At 36.6% G+C, this 20,974-nt stretch overlaps 1 protein-coding gene across 1 annotated transcript; it reads right to left on the bottom strand.

Moving 5' to 3' along the window:
* Positions 1 to 456: 456 nt before the first annotated feature.
* On the bottom strand, positions 457 to 12,594 carry LOC107666855 (glutaredoxin 3-like). Its single transcript, XM_016458358.1, has 12 exons — positions 12,306 to 12,594; positions 12,043 to 12,152; positions 10,999 to 11,107; positions 9,185 to 9,259; positions 7,622 to 7,697; positions 5,050 to 5,246; positions 4,490 to 4,551; positions 4,355 to 4,412; positions 2,548 to 2,600; positions 2,351 to 2,390; positions 2,030 to 2,122; positions 457 to 930 (listed from the first exon to the last, which is right to left on the bottom strand). Exons 1-12 carry the CDS (start codon positions 12,387 to 12,389, stop codon positions 880 to 882), a joined length of 1,008 nt encoding a protein of 335 aa, XP_016313844.1. The 5' UTR covers positions 12,390 to 12,594; the 3' UTR covers positions 457 to 879.
* Positions 12,595 to 20,974: the final 8,380 nt, after the last annotated feature.

The raw sequence follows: 20,974 nt of genomic DNA on the forward strand, positions 1-20,974 counted from the left end.
TACTTATTGCAAATTTATATTAAAAAAATACATTATAAAACAGTATGCAATAATAACACATTGAGTGTAAATTTTAATTATAATTATAAAATGGATGCCACCTTATTGGGACAAAAGCCCTCCCTACACCTACCGTAACCCTACCCGATACTTTATTTTCAACTTTTTGATTATTTCCTTCATTTTTATTAAAAAATAAATGCTTTTCTGATGTGATTTGAAATTTGAATAGGGAGAAAAAAAGTTAGCCAAAAGGCAAATTCCCGGGTCGATCATCAAAAGTAGTAGGTTATGACACACGCTTTACCATCTACGCCACTGATTCTGATGATTAATGACCATCTTTTGTAATGTTGACTAGCCCAATCACATGTTAGTGGGTGCAGTTAGTGTAAATAGCCTCTGCCAACTAGGCGGGCTATTTGCACTTAGTGTAAATAGACACTCCGATTTATTTATTTTTTATTCCCAACAGTTAAACAGTTGCCCACAGAAAAAAACAGGGGGTGCTGCAGCACCCTCATCACCCCCACTTCCCGCGCCTATGGTCACAGCAGACATATTTAAGACACATCAATACCCGGTGTACATTTTAAATCTTGGTTGACCACTTGTAATCAGATAACCAGAGACGGATGTCAATACCAGGCATGAACAAGATCTAAAATATGTCAGTGCAACAAAATCAGATTAGAACACATTTAGCTTTATTCGATTTACATCATAGGATCAACATTGAATTTGAAAATTAGTAATTTCCTAATAAAATGCTAACTTGGATTTAAGTCTAATTCGAGTCCTCCATTCCTCTGAGGTTAACTGTGCAGGTTACATGCATATCAGCAATGTGATCCACATGTTCTTCAGTGCTGGAGTAGTTTAGTTTTCTCCTTTCAACACAGATGCCAGCTCACCATTCTCCTTCAGCTCCTGTTTAACAATATAAACATTTCCCATCCATTATGAAACACCTTTACAGTTCATCAACTTTTACTAACTTCTTCATGCTATGTGTTTGTGCTATATTTTGTTTTATATTTCTTTAAAATAAATAACAATTGGTTGTATAACTAATGCCATAACCCTAACTCTTAAGATAACTCTCAAATATGTTGTACATTTAGGTTCAGAGATGGTCCTGAGAGCATTGGCTCTCTTCATATTGCCTGTTAGTTGCAGAGCTTCATCTACCCTCTGCTGGAGAAAAACGCCTACTGCAGGACACAGTACATCTCTACAGGCTACTGCAGGACACAGTACATCTCTACAGGCTACTGCAGGACACATTACACTACCATTCAAAAGTCTGGGGTCGGATTTTTTATTGGAAATGAATTAATACTTTCTACATCTCTACAGGCTACTGCAGGACACAGTACATCTCTACAGGCAGATTAAATAACTCTTACACTACCATTCAAAAGTCTGGGGTCGGATTTTTTATTGGAAATGAATTAATACTTTCACTCAGCAAGGATGCATTACATGGATCAAAAATGACAGTAAAACATTTATAATGTTACAAAAGTTTTCTATTTCAAATAAATGTTTTATTAAACTTTCATCAAAGATTCTTGTATCGTGGTTTTCACAGAAATATTAAGCAGCACAACTGTTTTCAGCACTTTTCAACCCTGGCTGCTGAACATTCAGGAATACCAGGAATAAATTGCATTTCAATATATATTCAAATGGGAAACAGTTATTTTTAATTAATATTTAATTAATATTTCACAATATTTATTTTTGATCAAATAAATGCAACCTTGGTGAGTTTCTTTCAAAAAACATTAAAACATATTATTGACCCCAGGTAATATATTTTGCTCTTCAAACCTGTATATACCAAGGAAAGCAATCTGAAAATTTGAAAAATTCTATCACTCTATATCGATTTCATTCCTGAAATCTAGCATTACTTACATTCACTACAACAGAATCATTACAATTGCAGTGCTTTAAATTTTATTACATTTATCTTTATTATCTTAGTAGGGAGAATCAAGTTAAACGCTTTTATGCATTTCACCTTGACTATGTCCAGTCCTCCGATCAGTTCCCCTTTAACGTACAGCTGTGGGTACGTCGGCCAGTTGGAGTATGTCTTGAGTCCTTGTCTAACCTGTGGAGATAATCAAAACTGCACATTTTAGCTAAAAACACAACAGGGACATTTACATAGTAAACAAAATCATATTCTAAACATAACTCTTAAACAGTTCATTCATTATTCAGTTCTCAGTATGTAAGGAGCTCACTAGGTTTTGGAACACAGTCCTTCTTGAAGCTCCTTTGGCAAGACAACATTTACCAAGAATGGAAACAAACTTAAAACTGAAGGAACTCTCACCTCTTCGTCTTCTAATATGTCAAACGTATTGTATTCAACTCTGAAATGTTAATAAAAAAAACATTCGTTATTATAATAACATACATTCAGTCTTTCAGTAACTCATAATTTGTGTTAAGAGCATTATCCAAAAAGAGCTTCCGTCTTAGTTATGTTACGCTGTATGTGTAGATTCTGAATCGTGAAAAGTCTCTCACCTCGCGCTGTTCATTATTTCAAGTATCTGACGGCTGAATCCACATTTGGCAGCCTGAGTATTCACAAAGACATGAGTTAAGAGGGTGAAAACGCTAGAACATCTTTCACATCATGAAAGGCTGGAGTAAAGCAAAAGCCAATCAGGGGAAGCTAGTTTTTAACTCCACCAAAACACATGCAGACTACTGGAGAAGCTCAACAGAGTACTTAAGATGCGAGCGGCTCCTCTGGGCCCAAACCAGCACAGAACCAAACTTTCATTTAGAGACTTACAACTACAACCACCTACAAAGGATATTCTGAAGTGCATCTCAATAACTAGGGGAGAAAGAGGAGGTAATAGAACAAGAGAGACAGAGAGCGAAGCCAGTCAAGACGAGAGAAAAGAGATGTCTCATGAGGAAAGACTTTAAACTACTGCAAAGAATGTCTTTCATGTGTGAGTGTTAAAGATCAATACAGTTATGAGGAGGGAGGTGAGGGGTCTTTCTCGTCCATTAAAGAAAGAGAATGCTGCTCTATCAGTGCCAGAGCCGCCTGACATAGATTTCCAGCACCGGTTTATCCCTGCATGTTTTTGTTTTTTTTTAACTGTAAAGGAAAAGTTCACCCAAAAAAGATCTTTCTGTAATTATTTACTCACCTTTATGTCATTTCAAACCCACATGACTTTTTCTTCTTCATTAGAACACAAAGGAAGACATTTTGCGGAATGTTTTCACAGCACTATTACTTGATGATGGTCTAAAATAATTATATACAAAGTATTTTTCAATACATCTACTATGGAATACAATTCAGTTATTACATTTTCTCTTCAGTGGAACACAAAGGAAGAAATTCAGCAGAATGTTCACAGTATTACTTTAGAACGTTCTAAAAAACATTTTTAAATTACTCTAATAATAATAATAATAATAATAACTGGTGGTATTGTTAACTAAAACTATTAAAACATCTTTGTTAACTGAAGTAAAGTTGAAATAAAATAAAAATATCAGATTCACTTTTTATTATTTTGCCTTGGCAACTAGGTGAAGTACTAGGAACACTAACTACAATAAAACTAAAATTAAAGTAAAATTAAAACTAATATTTTACATTTAAAATGACAAAATCACATAAAATTACTAAATTAAACTAATATTAAAATGAAAACTGAATCTATAAAAATAAAAGCTAATTCAACATATTGAAAAAAACTCTAAAACTGAAATAACACTAAATAATAATTATAATAATAATAGTAGTAGTAGTAATTTATATGATATTGCATATGATCGTTGTATAAATGTTAATTTCTTCAACCTATACTGTTAATTTTGAATGGCTTTCAATGTAGAAAGATGCTTTTTGGCAACTAAATGGTGTGGCATCTACTAACCAGCCCATGCTAACCAGCCATTGGTGAGTCCTAATAGACCAGCTACTTAAATTAAATAAAACTGAGAACCAGCTCCTTGAAATTTGGCCTGTTCTTCACATAAAGCTAACTTGAAATATATATTCTATAGCTTTTTTTCTGTACTTTTGGAGCATGAGCTACATGGTCACTATTAAGTTGTTGTAGGAAAAAGTGCACTGCTACTAAAAAAAAATTAAAAAAAATGAAAGCATATGGGTTTGGAATAACAAGAGCTTGAAAAAACGTAAATATTTTCAAAAAATTTAAAATGTAAAAAATTGAAAGAGTTTTAAATTTTTGGGTGTTTATCCCTTTAACAGCCCCTGCTTTCTCCTCACTCTTTTAAACTGTGTTTCAGGAGAAAGAAAAGGGAGAAAAAGAGAGCATTTAAGTTCACTCACCTCTTTATTGCCTTTCATGAAGAGCATGACGGGTGATTTATTGATTAGAGATTTCAGCCTGTCAGAAAAGAGAATGTTTAAACAAGTCCAGTTGTACAGAAGGGTGCGTTTGAGCAAGCGTGTATCTGTCTTTACCTGCTTTCCAGTGAGACGGTCTTGGGGAAAGTATTCTCGAGTTCACCAGACTCGACCAGCTCCTGTAGAGGATATAACATATCTCTGAATCCGAATCCCTTTCAACTTGACTCACACAGGCACACTCTCCTTTCATAACTAACAGCTCCCTGCTGAGATATTTTACCTCTCTGTAAAGGTAAATTCACTATCTTAATGAGGAAGGGCCTCTAGGACTCCAGAGAGAGGGGAGAGAGGATGGATGCTGGCTAATCCAGCCCTCCTCTCTCAGCAGGAGTGCTCTGCTTGCTTTAAGCAGTATGAGCTCGCTGGGAATGTAGAGCAACTTATAGCTAATAACAGCTAGTCGAGAACACACGCGCCATCAAAAGTCCTGAAACATGAACACTTAAGATAATACGCATGGGATAAAACGCACAACATCAAGCGATGAAGAAATCTGGGTTTGGAAAAATAGGGAACTATCTAAAAAAACACTGCTATGCACTGATTTTCACTGAACGCATTCAATAATGTTAAAGTTTCTTCTCGTATTTCGCCGATGACGGGATTCCTCGTACCTTTACGATGTCCAGTCCTCCGATGAGTTCTCCGTCGACGTACACTTGCGGATAAGTGGGCCAGTTGGAGTAGGTCTTGAGTCCCTGTCTGACCTCTTCATCTGAGAGGATGTCAAAACTGCTGTAGTGTACATTGTGGTCCTTCAAAATCTGAACAGTCTGACGACTAAAACCTGCAACAAATAAACAAAAATGCACTTAAGGTCAAAAGGTTCATTACAGCAGTTCACTCTGCTTAGTTTGTTTGCGTGCTTTTTACTAGCTTGCACTTATTTAAGAGCTTTAAAGAAAGAAACTAAAAATCTTTTATAAAAGCAAATAAACCTATTCATATTTGAATGTCACTACAATGACAAAAGTTGTCATTTATCATTGCATTTTTATTTTTTTTTCAAATCAACTTTGTTTGGTTTGCCTGTGTACATTCTACTAGCTTGCACTTGTTTTAAAGTTTGGAGGAACTAAATTTTTTTTAAAAGCAAAGAAACAAATACATTTATTAATATACATATTTTTATGTCACTATAATGCAGTTAGTAAATTAGTTTTTCTTTTTTTATATATATTTTCCATTTTTATATCAATTAAAGTTTTAGTAATTCTGTTGTGCTTTTGTCCATTTAATTATTTTTATGTCTGTATATTTATTATATGGTTTTTATTAATGTAATTTTTGATATAGTTATTATTATTTTAGTAGTAAATCATATTAAACTAAACTACTATGAGAGATGTTGCCTTGACAACTAGCTGAAATAAAAATTTTTTCAGTTAATGATTTTTTTTATGGCTTTAGTTTAATAACTCTGCTACATTGACAACAAATGTTGATTATTTTTTGCATGTTTTCAGTCACACAGTGAGTAAAATTTCAAGCAATGGTAACTACCCTGCAATCTGCAATCATAATTACCCTTTTGTCCATTTTAGATACTACGCAATATTGGGCAACACAAGCTAAAACACAGAGTTGTAGAATAAAATTTTCTGGATTTCTGAATTTTAAATAGTTCTGTTCATATGAGATGATTACAAGTCAAGAATGAGAGAAGATAACAGAGACAGAGAGCGATATTATATGGGAGGAGACAAAGAGAACAAGCAAGAGAAGCGGTGCAACAAGGAGGAGTGAGCGAGAGAAAGAAAAAAGATCAGGAGAGAAAGATGTGCAAGGTGTTGTGTAGAGTCTGTGTAGCCCCTGCAGTAAAACACCCATTTTCATCTTGTGTGGCTCATGAGGGAATTCATTATAAAACAGCTCCAGGCGCCTCACTTGTGCTTATGCATTTGCTGGTATATTAGCTCGACTCTATCAGAGCAGGCAAACAGGCGGGCATCTGCTTTCTCTGGCTCCGGGCGAACTCCACCAGACATGCTGCATTGATTGCCGAGTTCTTTCCCCCTCTATGCCTGCACCTACAGGGGCCGAAGACCGTTCGCTTTGGCCGACTCCGCTCCAGGAGAGGGGTGATGTTACAGCCTCGTTCCTCTTTTCAAGGACAACCCACTCAGAGCGAGAAAGGCTGAGAGATCTGAATTGATACACGGACCCCCTAACCTTTTAATTTGACATGCATAACTGCTTTAGAGTTAGCGTTAGCCGAACACTTGATCGTTTGGCTCTACGCTCGCATTGGAACGAAAGAGCGTGTTTACGTTTAGAACCCAATGCACGCTACCGACAGGCATGGCTCGCTCTCTGTACATTATTTCTTGATTTGGATATCAGCCAAGAGAATGAGAACATCAATAAGTTTCAACATTATAATATCTCCGAGCCGGACCGACCCACTGACACCTAGTGCGGCTTCAAATAACATCAACGGCACTGAGCAACAGGTTTCGGGCTCAGAGACGAAGCAGTGTAAACACCGAGGATCTACTATTAATAAAGCAGAGCTGGAGGAGCTGGCAGCCGTTGAAAGCCCAACATCACGTTTGAGATTAGAGTTCAATATCGTTTTTATTTTGATCTCAGGATGGCAAACGCCAGCCTTCCCCCAGACCTTCCTCTTTACACAGCCAAAACGTCAAGCGCTAAACTGCGCCTCAGTCCATGACAAAATATGCACTTTGAACTATCAAAAGTATTTTGTTTTGAATGGGTGAAATTAATACGAGGATGTTTTCCAAAGCTCAACCACACATCTTTGACATGAGGACGAAGTGTTTGTAGGAAGAAAAAAGCATGCCAGAAAATCAGTGAATCAAACAGAAATAAGCAAGATCAAGCTGACAGCTTAAAGTTAAACAAACTAAAGACTAAAACCCTATTAAGTGATTAAGCTGTCACTGTGAGGATTTAATGAGTATAACTTTGACTTACAAAAGCAGAATATGTTCCTAATTTAGAGTGACTGCTTATCAACCAACGTTTGATTAACAAAAGTGGTTGTTCACACTTGTGTCAGCTTCTAAATCTACCAGCAGCCTTGACAACAGAATGTCAATTTTAGTTAATTTTAAATAAATATCGATCCTTTTCAGACTGTGATAATGCATTTCCTTATTAAAGGCACGATATGTAAGTTTTCGCCGCTGGAGGGCGCGTCTTCATCCCCACAGCCGATGCAATCCGACGGGACTCGGGCCTTATTGGTCAGCTCAGGGGCATGCGCACCATCCAACCTGTCAATCTTCTCACCACCCTAAGGGTTGTCGGTAAACAAATAAATAAATAAAAAACACTCAGTGTGAGTAGTGATAGATTGAGAGGGAGGAAAAAAACAGCATTAATTTTTTAGGATGCTTGCCAGTTTGTTTAGATTGTTTGCAGGGAGAGAGAGAAAACAGGCCGCAGGCTCTCCTGGTTCTTTGACATGTTACGCCGAGAGAGGGAAAGTCTTGCCAAGCCGTGTGTTTGTTTAACCTCCGATTATTTCTCAGTTGCTTGATTCTAACACGAGGAGATTTTGCAGCTCACATTACTTGATCGTTAAACTCAACCTTCCCAACAGGCTCCGTTTTTCTAACCTCGCCTCCCTCTGCTAAATAAACGCAAAACTCTATCGCAGCCCACCTAACATAAATAAAAGCTGTGTGTACAGAAAAACACAATCTGGTATAGATCAGCATGCTTTACGAAACATAAAGAACGCAGTGTATTAGTGAACTTCATGCTAAATAAAAATGAAAGAAAATGTGAAATTAAAATGGACTCAAATTACTTTCTTAATAAATTTGACTGGTATTAAATGTATTCTGCATAGTTCTTAAGTGGATGTTATTCTAAAACAAAAAAAAGTGTTTGTTTTTTTCTTATTATTTTATTTAAAAGTTTTAACTTTCTCTGCCTCTGAAACAACTTTTCTGCTGATGTAATTAAGGCTGTGTGGGCGAGGAAAACTAATACTAACCAATAATATTATAGCCTAACATTCACAATCCAATCAAATTCGATAAATCAATAAGTCATATAGTAAGTCACCACTTTTACATACAAAATTGTTTCATTTGTAAATAAGTCACTTTGAATGTTTTGGGAAAGCCATTTAATGAATTGCTGTTCGCAGTTTTACTTCTGTGACCTGGTCTATTTCTGATTAATAGCAAAATAGTAAAAAGCAAAAATAAATAAAACAATCTTGGATAAACAAATAAAATTTTAACAGAATAATTCATGCAACTTTTTTTGTAACACTGTAATATTCTGCAAGGAAATCAGATTTAAACTTTAAATATATGCTGTTCTTTTGAACCTTCTACTCATCAAAGAATCCTAAACAAAAAATGTATCACGTTTTCCCACAAAAATTTTAAGTAGTATAACTGTTTCCAACATTGATGATCAAATCAGCTTATTAGTATGATTTATAAAGGATCATGTGACACTGAAGACTGGAGTAATGATGCTGAAAATTCAGCTTTGGTCACAAGAATAAATTACATTTTAAATATATATTAAAATAGAAAACGGCTATTTTAAATTGTAATAATATTTTATATCACAGTTTCACTGTATTTTTTATCAAATAAATGCAGTCTGTTAATTGATTTAAATCATATATATGATAATTTCCCTATTTGTGGCAGAACTAACCTCCTACTCTCTAAAAAACTGGTCTTTATTATTAAAACAAAAATCTTAATTTTAGGTAAATCTGAGCACAGCTGAAGTCAAACGTGGAAGTTTTACCTTGAAGAAGAGGAAGGTGGGAGCTGAAGTGATCTCATACTTCTCAGAAACCTCCGGGACTGCCTCTGCCTCCAGCTAGAGAGAGAGAGAGAGAGAGAACTACTTTACTAATGATTCTTTATAATTCACATTAATAAAACATCACACACATCAACATGTCAAACATAACATACGCGCTGACAGTTTATCTGGCTGTAAAAAACCCATTTATGACAGAAAAACACACACACAAAAACATTTCACATGAAATTGACATACAAATCTAAACTCCACTGCCACAGCTATGAAAAATGCTGGCAGCCAAACGTTTGGGCACACTTCATAATGAATTTGTTTTATGATGATGATTAAATGATTGAAATTACTTTTGTGGACACATAAAACTGTACCTAAAAATTAATTTCTTAAAATAACTCAAATTAAAAACAAAGAAAAATGATCCAATTCTGAACGTATTCTAAGGAATTCAACATCATTTATTCCATATAGATTATAAAAGGGCAGTTTTTGCTTGAATAACTCTTCTGCTCTGCTGACTGTGTGATGAAAGGCAGTATTAACCCTTAACAGAAGGAAAGATTTCTCTCTGCTGGTTTAAGGCCATGAGGAAGGTAAAGTCATTCAGAGCCTGAGGCATTTCAATGTGCTCCACTGGGAGCCGGAGCAGAGGGAGGAGAGCAGCTGGATCGGTGTTACTGGAGCTAGAGCCCAGTGCACACAGGAAAATTTGCAAGAATAATGGCCATTTTCAAACATGTATCAAACACAACATGCCATTTGCAGAAATGTCAAACAAAAAGAAAGATCCACCCAAAAACTCACACCATTGCTTGAGGCATATTTCAACTGGTTTAGATTTTAGGTCAAAATTGACTGTGCCAGAGTGTTATACACATTCATTTGAGATAAGAGAAAGCATTTAATAAAAAAATTACATCATAATTTAAAATTCGTATAAGAATGTAATATCAAATAACCACAGAAAAAATTAAATTTCTGGAAAAAAAAAAAATAATGAAGTCAAAGGCAAAGTCACGATCTTTTCTTTCCTTTTTGCGAAATCTATGAAATATTTCCCAGTAAAACGGACTCAGAAATGGGAAAAACCATAGGATGGGTCTTGATTTTAACCATCTATAATTGATTGGATCATTGGATTGGGAATAATTTATAATAAACAATGCAATATTCCATAAAAAAGTGACTTTAATAAAAAAACAAAAAAAAAAAAACAAACTTATCTTAAACCTGTTAAAATAAAAAAAAATTAAATGAAAATCCAATGCAGTTTATTTCTAATTACTATTTAATTATAATCATTTATGCATGCACTAAGTAATAGGTGTTGACATAAAAATAGACCTTAAAGGGGTCATATGACGTTGCTAAAAAATAACATTATTTGGTGTAATGAAATGTGTTTATGTGGTTTAAGGTTCAAAAAACACATTATTTTCCACATACTGTACATTATTGTTTCTCCTCTATGCCCCGCCTTTCTGAAACGCGTAGATTTTTACAAAGCTCATCGTTCTCAAAAGCGAGGTGTGCTCTGATTGGCCAGCTATCCAGTGCGTTTTGATTGGCCGAATTCCTCAAGCGTGTGACAGAAATGTTACGCCCCTTACATAACTGTCATGCCGTGTCCCGGTGCGAAACTTGTCTTGAAACGAGCTTTATTTTTAACCAATTCTGCTAATGATACAGAAACTACACATCACAATGGCATTTAACCACGATTTGCACAAATTAAGCATGCATGTTATTGGTGAAATGATTTACAGAATTGCTGTGAGGGTCAGTGGTCCCCATACCTTCACAAACATGGTGTGTTTGTGCTCTTTGGCTAATTCTGCCATCACATCGTTCATCTGTGAACACTGCGGAGCCCATGCTGCATGGAAATGGACAACGGTGAGGGACCTGGAAAGGACAGAGAAGGAATGAAGTTGAGCTTACAAGAAACCTGGATCACAGAAGCGGAGATCTAAACTTAGGGAGGATTTTTTTATTTTTTTTTTAAATACACATATAAAGCAAATACATGTAGATCTGAATTAGAGGTTTCATTTAAATGTGAATCTAGACCAGGGGTCTCCAAACTCGGTCCTGGAGGACCAGTGTCCTGCAGAGTTTAGCTTCAACCCTAATCATACACACCTGAACCAGCTAATCAAGATCTTCCTAGGTATACCTTACTTGAAACCTCCAGGCAAATGTGTTCAGGCAAGTTGGAGTTAGGCTAAACTCTGCAGGACGCCGGCCCTCCAGGACCGAGTTTGGAGAACCCTGCACTGAATCATTTAACTGTCTGTTTATAATGCTCCTCAGCAATGATACCAGATTAACAGGATCTACCAGTATTCAATGAAAAACCAAACTGAAACTAAAAGGGGGGGAGGAGAGTCCAATACCTATGCAATTTCGGATTTGACATACAGGTTTGGATTGACATGAGGGACAGAAGGATATATATAGTAAACAAGTCTAACTCAGCCTAAAGAGGTCTGATTATGAGAAAAGACCAATAGCCTACTATTCATAATAATAACAACAGACTTTGAGTGCAACCTCGTGAATTTCTCAAATGCTCCTAAAAAACAAATGGACAGATATTACAGACAGCTGAAACTGAATGCAATATTAAAACAATCAGTCCAAAATCATATGATCTAGATCATATTAATCCATCGATACAAATTTACATCACATCTGAGTTAATCTGAACAGGCCATCGCTTATTTCACTCTGTGACGAACTCTATAAACGTTTCATCCCCGTGTTAAATCAGTTACATATGTGTTCGAAATTAATTACATTTCATGACAGACTTGAAAAAGGATGAATTCTTCACTTACTTGCTGTTATTTTTTAATAATTCCTCGAACTGCTGCAGTGATGTCGCGTCCGTAAGGTTCGCCATACTGCCAGACATTACCAAGCGATCATCGAACACTCCATCAGGACACTGTACTGAAGCAAAGCATTACTAAACAATTTACGATATCACTACCATCGAACACAGACAGTTATGGGAGAAATATTGAGTTGAATATTAAAGACGTTGGTTAAATATATAAACATTTGAATTATATACATAGCATACTATGTTTTAAGTCACCTTTTCCGCGTTCTTCCATCTTTCTGAGGTGTTATGTACAGTATGTGGCAACAAATAACCTGAATTAGTACCTGTATCTTTCATTTGAATATTCTTCTTACAATTATTGCACAAAAGATTAAGACTTGGTATAGCGCATGAATCAAATACGGACTATTTTTATGATAGTTGTGTGTCCCTTTGTTACTTCTCAGTCCCACTTTAGTTATTTCACTTTATTTAAAGAAGAATGTTAACCGAAGGTTTAACAAACGTACATTGTAAAAATATTAAGAATGTGAATATAGCAAAAATATAACCAGCAGGGTTAACAATTTCACGTGTGGAAAAAAAGTACAATAAGGGTGAGACTGAGAGCAAACAATACATTTTTATTTTGAGTGAACTATTCCTTTAAATTACATTGGCTGACTCATTCGCGCTCAGTGCTTTCTCGTCGAATAGTAACACTCTATTTGACGTAGCCCCGCCTTCGTTAGCTCGTACTGTTCACTGATTGGTTGACGCAACTGTATGTCACTCATCTTGAACGATTCAGGAATTTATAATACGGAATAATAGCAGCCTATTATTGGGCATGAATAGTCGCACGGGATTTCTGCGGCTTTGTTTTGCTTTTCAAAACGGGCATGTTTAGAATTACTGTCTTTTTTAATTCTACAGATGCCTCAATGGTCGATGGAGAAATGTGCCCGCCTTTGACTGCTTAATACAATGGGGTTTTGACTTTGCGTATTGGTCCATATGGGCGAATTGTATTAATTCAACAAGTGCTCGGGCTTCAGTACTGTAAAATAATCAATGGATTGCATAAGTCCCATGCAGAATAAGAGAAGACATAGTGGAGACCTGGAACAGTGGCACAACCAGTCGGTAAATGGACTTTGATAAGCCTGAATAATTTTATAAACATGTTAAATAAATATGCATTAATGTTTCTGCCTGTCATATGTTTGACCTTCTGTGGCATTTGCACAGACTGTTGCCCTTTAAACAAAGAGTTATTACTTATTATTACTCTACATATATAAACACCCAGCTGATCATCACTGAAAATAGCTGTTATGATTTATAGAAACAGTGCACCATGGCATGACAGCTGCATTTGCTTCCACTGGCATCTTCTTACATAATCAAGCTATAAATAGTGTTAATCTTTTTGAATTTTACAGAAAAGGCAGTGTAATGGACTCGGAGGCTGTGTCCAGGTGGAATATGGTGCAGTAATGGACACGTGGGATACCCAAAATCACAGCCCTCAAAATGGACATGGTGCCAACATCCCCGGCATGGTATACGATCTCGCATATGCCTGTTCTTTGCCTAGTCGAAAATCCTTTTGTGATTTCTTGCATAATTTGGACAACATTTAGGATCCTAATGGGGATATTTCTTTTTTCTTGTAGGATTCCTAAAGCACATAAAATTAAGCGTTAGCGTTAGTTCTGGCAGGTCACGTGAGTCAAGCTTGCATCAGCTGATTCTCAGCTGATCACATCTACCTATAGGAATACGACACCTATCGCGGCATTCCTATATAAGCTCTATTCAGTATTATTCAGCTGCTTTTCAGCTTGCTCAGGAGCAAATTACCCTCCTCCATCCCCAGCTCCTCCTTTCGCCACAGTCAGGACTTGGCTTTCTGATATTCCTGGCTAATCAGACTCCTTTATCTTGAATAAAGTGTTACACTTAAATATCATTAAGTACATTAATGATATCTGCCTTGTTCTGTTCTGTTAACCCTAGGGGGGTTATTATTGCTGCTCTCCCTGCTCATTCATGACAGGCTGCATGGATGGGCAGGGAGGTTTTTGCCCAGAACAGAACCATACCGCCAAACCAAACTTTATGCTAAGTATCTATCATTTTGACGATAGTGGTCCTGACAGAAACAACAGTTAGATCTTTTCTGACACATAGTTCCAAATAGGATCAAATGTGGCTCTTGTAAATGTCAAAGAATTTAAAGAAACTTATGTTATCCCAATTTAATATACGTGCAATATCCAGTTGGTCTAAATAAATAAAAACTGTCTTTTTTCCTTTAGGATTAGTTCCAAGTTATGATTTATTTGTTGGACAGTGGCTCACTCTGTCTTTCTTCTTCCTGTCTTTCTTTTCCTTTTCATGTTTACAGTGTTGTGATGAACATGCAGATTGCTCTTATCTGATGTTCTTGTGTTTATGGAGCATGAGGAATGCAGGGGTTAAAGGTCACGGTCTATTAGGCAGTCTGTTTTATTGCACACCAATAGTTTTTTGCTTTTATTGAACTGATTGAAAACATTTCAAGGAGTTATCTCAGAACAATCAAATAACAATGATAAGAAGACATACAGATAAAAGATACAAATTGTGTTTATAGGTCACAAAAAAATAGGTCAAAAAAGTAAATAAAATACATATAACACAAAATGTCAGGCAAACACAGTTATGTTTAACATAATACTAAAAATGTACTAAAAGGTGTACTAAAAAAAGAAAGTAACAAACAACAAAATATTATAATAGCAAATAGTTTTTGTCTATAAAAAGTAATGTCTCCTTTTATATATAATTGTACAATCTGGTCTAATAAGGGTTACCTTGTGCAACCCAAAATACTGGTACTAAACTAATTTAAAGTCTGCCATAAAGTGACATTTTCAGGTCTTCTGCAGGTCTTAAAAAGTCTTAAAATTCACCCTTCCACAAATTAAGGCCTAAAAAGGTCTTAAAGGGGTAATATGATGCTGCTAAAAAGAACATTATTTTGTGTATTTGGTGTAATGAAATGTGTTTATGTGGTTCCAAAGAGAAAGGAAAAAATTAAATCGCATCATATGACCCCTTTAAATAGGAGCATTAAAGTTGTGGCATTACATGTTGCACACACTAGGGAAAAATAATATCTTCCTCTGTATCTTTGTTTTGTCTCAATACAAATATCTAAACATACTGAAATCAAGATTTGAACAAAACTAAGGGAGTTTATGCTTAAAACATCATTGATCACATCATGATGATCATTTTATTTGATTGATTGATAAAATGAATTAAAGTAATACAGATCTGTCAGAAGTTGTATTTTCAAACATTTAAGCATTGCTAATACAAGACATTTACATTTTAAAACTGTATTGATGTATTGTGCTCCATTTAATTTATTCCTTAAACCAAGGGTGTCAAACTCAATTCCTGGAGGCCCGGAGCCCTGCAGAGTTTAGATTCAACCCTAATTAAATGCACCTGATTCAGCTAATCAAGTCCTTCAGGCTTATTTGAAAACTATGTGATATGTGTGTTGGAGCAGGACTGGAACTAAACACTGCAGGGCTCCGGCCCTCCAGGAATTGAGTTTGACACCCCTGCCTTAAATTGTCTTTACTTGGTCTTAAAAAGGTCTTAAAAAGTCTGAAATGTACCTTCATAAAAAATGCAGAAACCCTGATTTTACATTTAAAGTAACATTGTTTTGTTTAGTACTGATCCTTAGCTAAAAATACAATTTATAGTAATCATATTATACAATGTCCATTTAATGATGCATATCTATTTGCAAATCTTTATTTTAACCTCTAATGTGTTTGGGATTGTCAGCAGGTGTTACCCGCCCCAGGACGTGGGGCAGGACAGTATTGCCCCAGGTGTAAGGCAGGTGAACCTGTGAGTAATATTTGATATTTTGTGGGTTACAAATAATATTCCCCTCTTCTTTTATGTCAAAAGGGTGTGTGGATAACATGCCACTCTTTATAAAATGACACATTCATAAATTTTTTTTGGGTGCAATTTTTACACACACACACACACACGTTTACTTAGCTATCTAAATGGGAACATTTAACCTAACCCTACCCCTCACAGAAAACTTTCTGCATTTTTACAGTTTCAAAAAAACTTTGTTTAGTGTTTTTACAAATGAGGACGTCCCCAAATGGAGGTTTTTGGCGATTTTTGTCAGGTTTTGCTAACATTTGGGTACAAATATGTCCCAAAATATGGTTAAGTAGGTACACACACACTCAATCTACCCACAGCACTTTCACCGGACGGTGTTGATACAAGCAATATGATTGCCTTTGGAAATTGTGTACTTCCTGCAAATCAATATTTATTCATGACGAGAAAGAAATGCACATTTTGAACGGTTTTCCCGCAGGCCAGAGTACCTACCGGCTGATCTAACCACTACGACACGGGAACAGTCAGCATATATGAATATCAATTTGCGTAGGGTTAATGAACATTATACATACAATGCATTGAGTGTTGAGTGAAGTTGACCTGTGTCACATCAATGTTTCTCTCTGTCTCTGACAGGGCCATATAAACCACATCATGAGGTATTGATCAGCATTGCCGATGGCTCCTGGAGAAAATTAATCGACTGAATAAACGGCCGATATAGAGAAGCAATCTGCAGTTTATCCGTACCGTGTGGGGTTTTCCCGCATGCTTTGTGCCTTCCAAGCGTTTCCCTAATCTCCTCACCTAGTACTGTTTTACCTACAGTAGTATCTATTACTGTTTTGTAGCAATGAGGTTTACATTACCAAGAACACTCCGGTGATAGAAAAGGCAATGGTCAATGGTGTAGATCACACTTTTAGTGTGTTGCATGGTCTTGATTTTCAAGAAGGAATTACTGCTGTAAATGCAATGTTAGCAAAGTCTGTGAAACCATATGCACAAATAATCTCTTTTATACTATTTTTCTAAAAAAAATTAAATAATGAAATAATTTTCAGGATTAAATGTTATTTCACAATTAGATTTTTTTTTTTTAAGAATGTTCATGGTTTAACATTTCAGTTGCGTTTAATTTGGTAGTTAAATGTCCAGAAATGTATGTCAGGTTCATTTTAAGGTTATATATTGTTAGTGTTGTTTTTTTTTCCTTTGTAGAAGACATTTCAGTGTATTCAGTGATTTAACCTATTTGTATCCTTTATAAACCAATCCAGAATATTTTGCATAAAGTCTAATTTTATTAAAGCTTTTGTGTTAATTTTTTTCTCAGGCTCTTTAAAAAAATCAATACATGCTGTTCCCAAAAGTGCACACAAGATGGCAGTGTCCCATTCCGTTTTTCTTCTAGGGGGACTTGGGCAAGTCAGCAGTGTTTGAAATCCAGCTTTTAAATATTTGGTACCACCATACATCTGTTTCTCCGTTTAATTCATTTGAAATATCCCTGGTGTTTTATTGAAATCAAAACATTAAGTTTTACAATACATGCCTTATTTTTATCGGTCCACTTCATCATTCCACGCCGCGTGCATATATAACCCACCCTTAACGTACTTTACAAAGTTTTATTTTCTCAATAATGATTCCGATTAATAAGAAGAACACCTGCACCACATATTGATGCTTTTTCCATGAGAAGCAAAGACTTGTATCAGCTATTCCCCTCAGACAGCAAGTTTTAATACTCATTTTGACATGAGCGACTCTTCTCGCAGATATGACTTCCTCAAGCTGCGGCCCAGTTCATAAAACAAGCTTCTCCTACAAGAGTGGCCGTGTATTCATAAGTCATAGTTTCTGCTCCTGTAAGTTATAAAGGAATTACCTCAGCTCAGGAGGAGCCGTGGGGACGGGTCGAAGTTTGTGCTAAGTCAACCAAGATGGATTTAAGTATATTACCAGCTCAATCTTCCTCACCCTCACTCAGTGTTAGCTCTTGTCGGTGGAGAAATGAGAGGCAGCGTTCAGACAAAGCTTGACCTCTTGGGGCCGGCTCTCAGAGCCTAGATTTTCAATAATGTAGGACAATAAAGCTTAGTCCTATAACCTACTGCAATATGCTACAAGTGTAAAGAGCTTAGCTGCTAATAAAGGAGGCCGAGGAATGAGAGCGTGAGCGGAAAAAAATAAATAAAACAACAACTCATCTTCAGAACTCATATTTGGAGATCAAGTGCGGCCCATAAGAGCTTTTCATAAGGACATTAATGAGATGCTGAGGAGAAAGACGAGGAGATCAGACCGGTCAAGCCTGACAACTGCTATCTGACACAGTGGATATGAACATGGTAGTCCCTCCGAGCGCTTGTGACAGGTGCACATAGATGTTTGTTTAGATGCTGGTGCTTTCGGCCTCATAGATGAGTTATTATTTTCCTCTCCAGCCCCCTCCGCTCTCACGGTGACCTGATGCTACGTGGCCCAGGTTGCTGGTGTGTTCTCCTTAGGGAGACAAAGGGCTAATATGGGTTTATTTTGCAGATCAGCGGGGTCAGGGTACACCGTGTGCACATGCAGGGGAAATTTCTGGTTCGTTTTCATTGTCAGCAGGGAGGAGGAAAACCAATCGAGTTTTGAACGGTTTTCCCGCAGGCCAGAGTACCTACCGGCTGATCTAACCACTACGACACGGGAACAGTCAGCATATATGAATATCAATTTGCGTAGGGTTAATGAACATTATACATACAATGCATTGAGTGTTGAGTGAAGTTGACCTGTGTCACATCAATGTTTCTCTCTGTCTCTGACAGGGCCATATAAACCACATCATGAGGTATTGATCAGCATTGCCGATGGCTCCTGGAGAAAATTAATCGACTGAATAAACGGCCGATATAGAGAAGCAATCTGCAGTTTATCCGTACCGTGTGGGGTTTTCCCGCATGCTTTGTGCCTTCCAAGCGTTTCCCTAATCTCCTCACCTAGTACTGTTTTACCTACAGTAGTATCTATTACTGTTTTGTAGCAATGAGGTTTACATTACCAAGAACACTCCGGTGATAGAAAAGGCAATGGTCAATGGTGTAGATCACACTTTTAGTGTGTTGCATGGTCTTGATTTTCAAGAAGGAATTACTGCTGTAATTGCAGTGTTAGCAAAGTCAGTGAAACTAAATGCATAAATCTTTTTTTAGACTTTTTCTAAAAAATGTAAATAATAAAAGCATTTTCAGGATTAAATGTTATTTCACATGTAGATTTTTTTAAGTATGTTCGTGGTTTAATATTTCAGTTACATTTAATTTGGTCATTAATGCCCAGAAATGTATGTCAGCTTCATTTGAAGGATATTTTTGTAGATATATTGTGACTGTTTTGTTCTTCTGTTATTAGATTTATCTTTTGTTTTGTTTTCCTTTAAAACCTTATTGATTGATGAAAACATTTCAATGCATTCAGTAATTTAACCTATTTGTATCCTTTTTAAACCAATCCAGAATACTTTGCATAAAGTCTAATTTGATTAAAGATTTTGTGTTTTGTGTTTTCTTTAGAGTCAATTCAGGCTTTTCAAAAAATCAATACATGCTCTTCCCAAAAGTGCACACAAGATGGCAGTGTCCCATTCCGTTTCTCTTCCAAAGGGGACTTGGACAAGTCACCAGTGTTTAAAATCCAGGTTTTAAATATTTAATACCACCATGCATCTGTTTTTGTGTTTAATTCATTTGAAATATCCCTGGAATTTTATTGTAAGTTTTACAATGCATGCATTTTTTTTATTGGTCCACTTCATTCCGAGCCGCATACATATCTAACCCGCCTTTTAACATTCTTATGAAGTTTTATCTTCTCAATAATGACTCTAATTAATAAAAAGAACACCTGCAACACATGTTGATGCTTTTTCCATGAGGAGCAAAGACTTGTATCAGCTATTCCCCTCAGACAGCAAGTTTTAATACTCATTTTGACATGTGCGACTCTTCTCGCAGATATGACTTCCTCAAGCTGCGGCCCAGCTCATAACACAAGCTTCTCCTACAAGAGACTTATAAGAGTGGCCATGTATTCATAAGTCATAGTTTCTGCTCCTGTAAGTTATAAAGGAATTACCTCAGCTCAGGAGGAGCCGTGGGGACGGGTCGAAGTTTGTGCTAAGTCAACCACGATGGATTTAAGTATATTACCAGCTCAATCTTCCTCACCCTCCCTCAGTGTTAGCTTTTGTCGGAGGAGAAATGAGAGGCAGCGTTCAGACAAAGCTTGACCTCTTGGGGCCGGCTCTCAGAGCCTAGATTTTCAATAATGTAGGACAATAAAGCTTAGTCCTATAACCTACTGCAATATGCTACAAGTGTAAAGAGCTTAGCTGCTAATAAAGGAGGCCGAGGAATGAGAGCGTGAGCGGAAAAAAATAAATAAAACAACAACTCATCTTCAGAACTCATATTTGGAGATCAAGTGCGGCCCATAAGAGCTTTTCATAAGGACATTAATGAGATGCTGAGGAGAAAGACGAGGAGATCAGACCGGTCAAGCCTGACAACTGCTATCTGACACAGAGGATATGAACACAGTAGTCCCTCTGAGTGCTTGTGACAGGTGCACATATGTTTGTTTAGATGTTGGTGCTTTCGGCCTCATAGATGAGTTATTATTTTCCTCTCCAGCCCCCTCCGCTCTCACGGTGACCTGATGCTACGTGGCCCAGGTTGCTGGTGTGTTCTCCTTAGGGAGACAAAGGGCTAATATGGGTTTATTTTGCAGATCAGCGGGGTCAGGGTACACCGTGTGCACATGCAGGGGAAATTTCTGGTTCGTTTTCATTGTCAGCAGGGAGGAGGAAAACCAATCGAGCGTTCTAACGTGCTGACTAGTTGCTTTCTTGATTATATATGCGTATATTAATGATGAAAGTATTGTCAGCTAGACTCTCGCAAACAAAGGTTATTTATTGGCATTGTTGATGGTTCCATGAAGAATAGAAA

The sequence above is a fragment of the Sinocyclocheilus anshuiensis genome, unplaced genomic scaffold, assembly GCF_001515605.1.
Source record: "Sinocyclocheilus anshuiensis isolate Anshui unplaced genomic scaffold, SAMN03320099.WGS_v1.1 scaffold1500, whole genome shotgun sequence".
Classification (NCBI taxonomy): Eukaryota; Metazoa; Chordata; class Actinopteri; order Cypriniformes; family Cyprinidae; genus Sinocyclocheilus; species Sinocyclocheilus anshuiensis.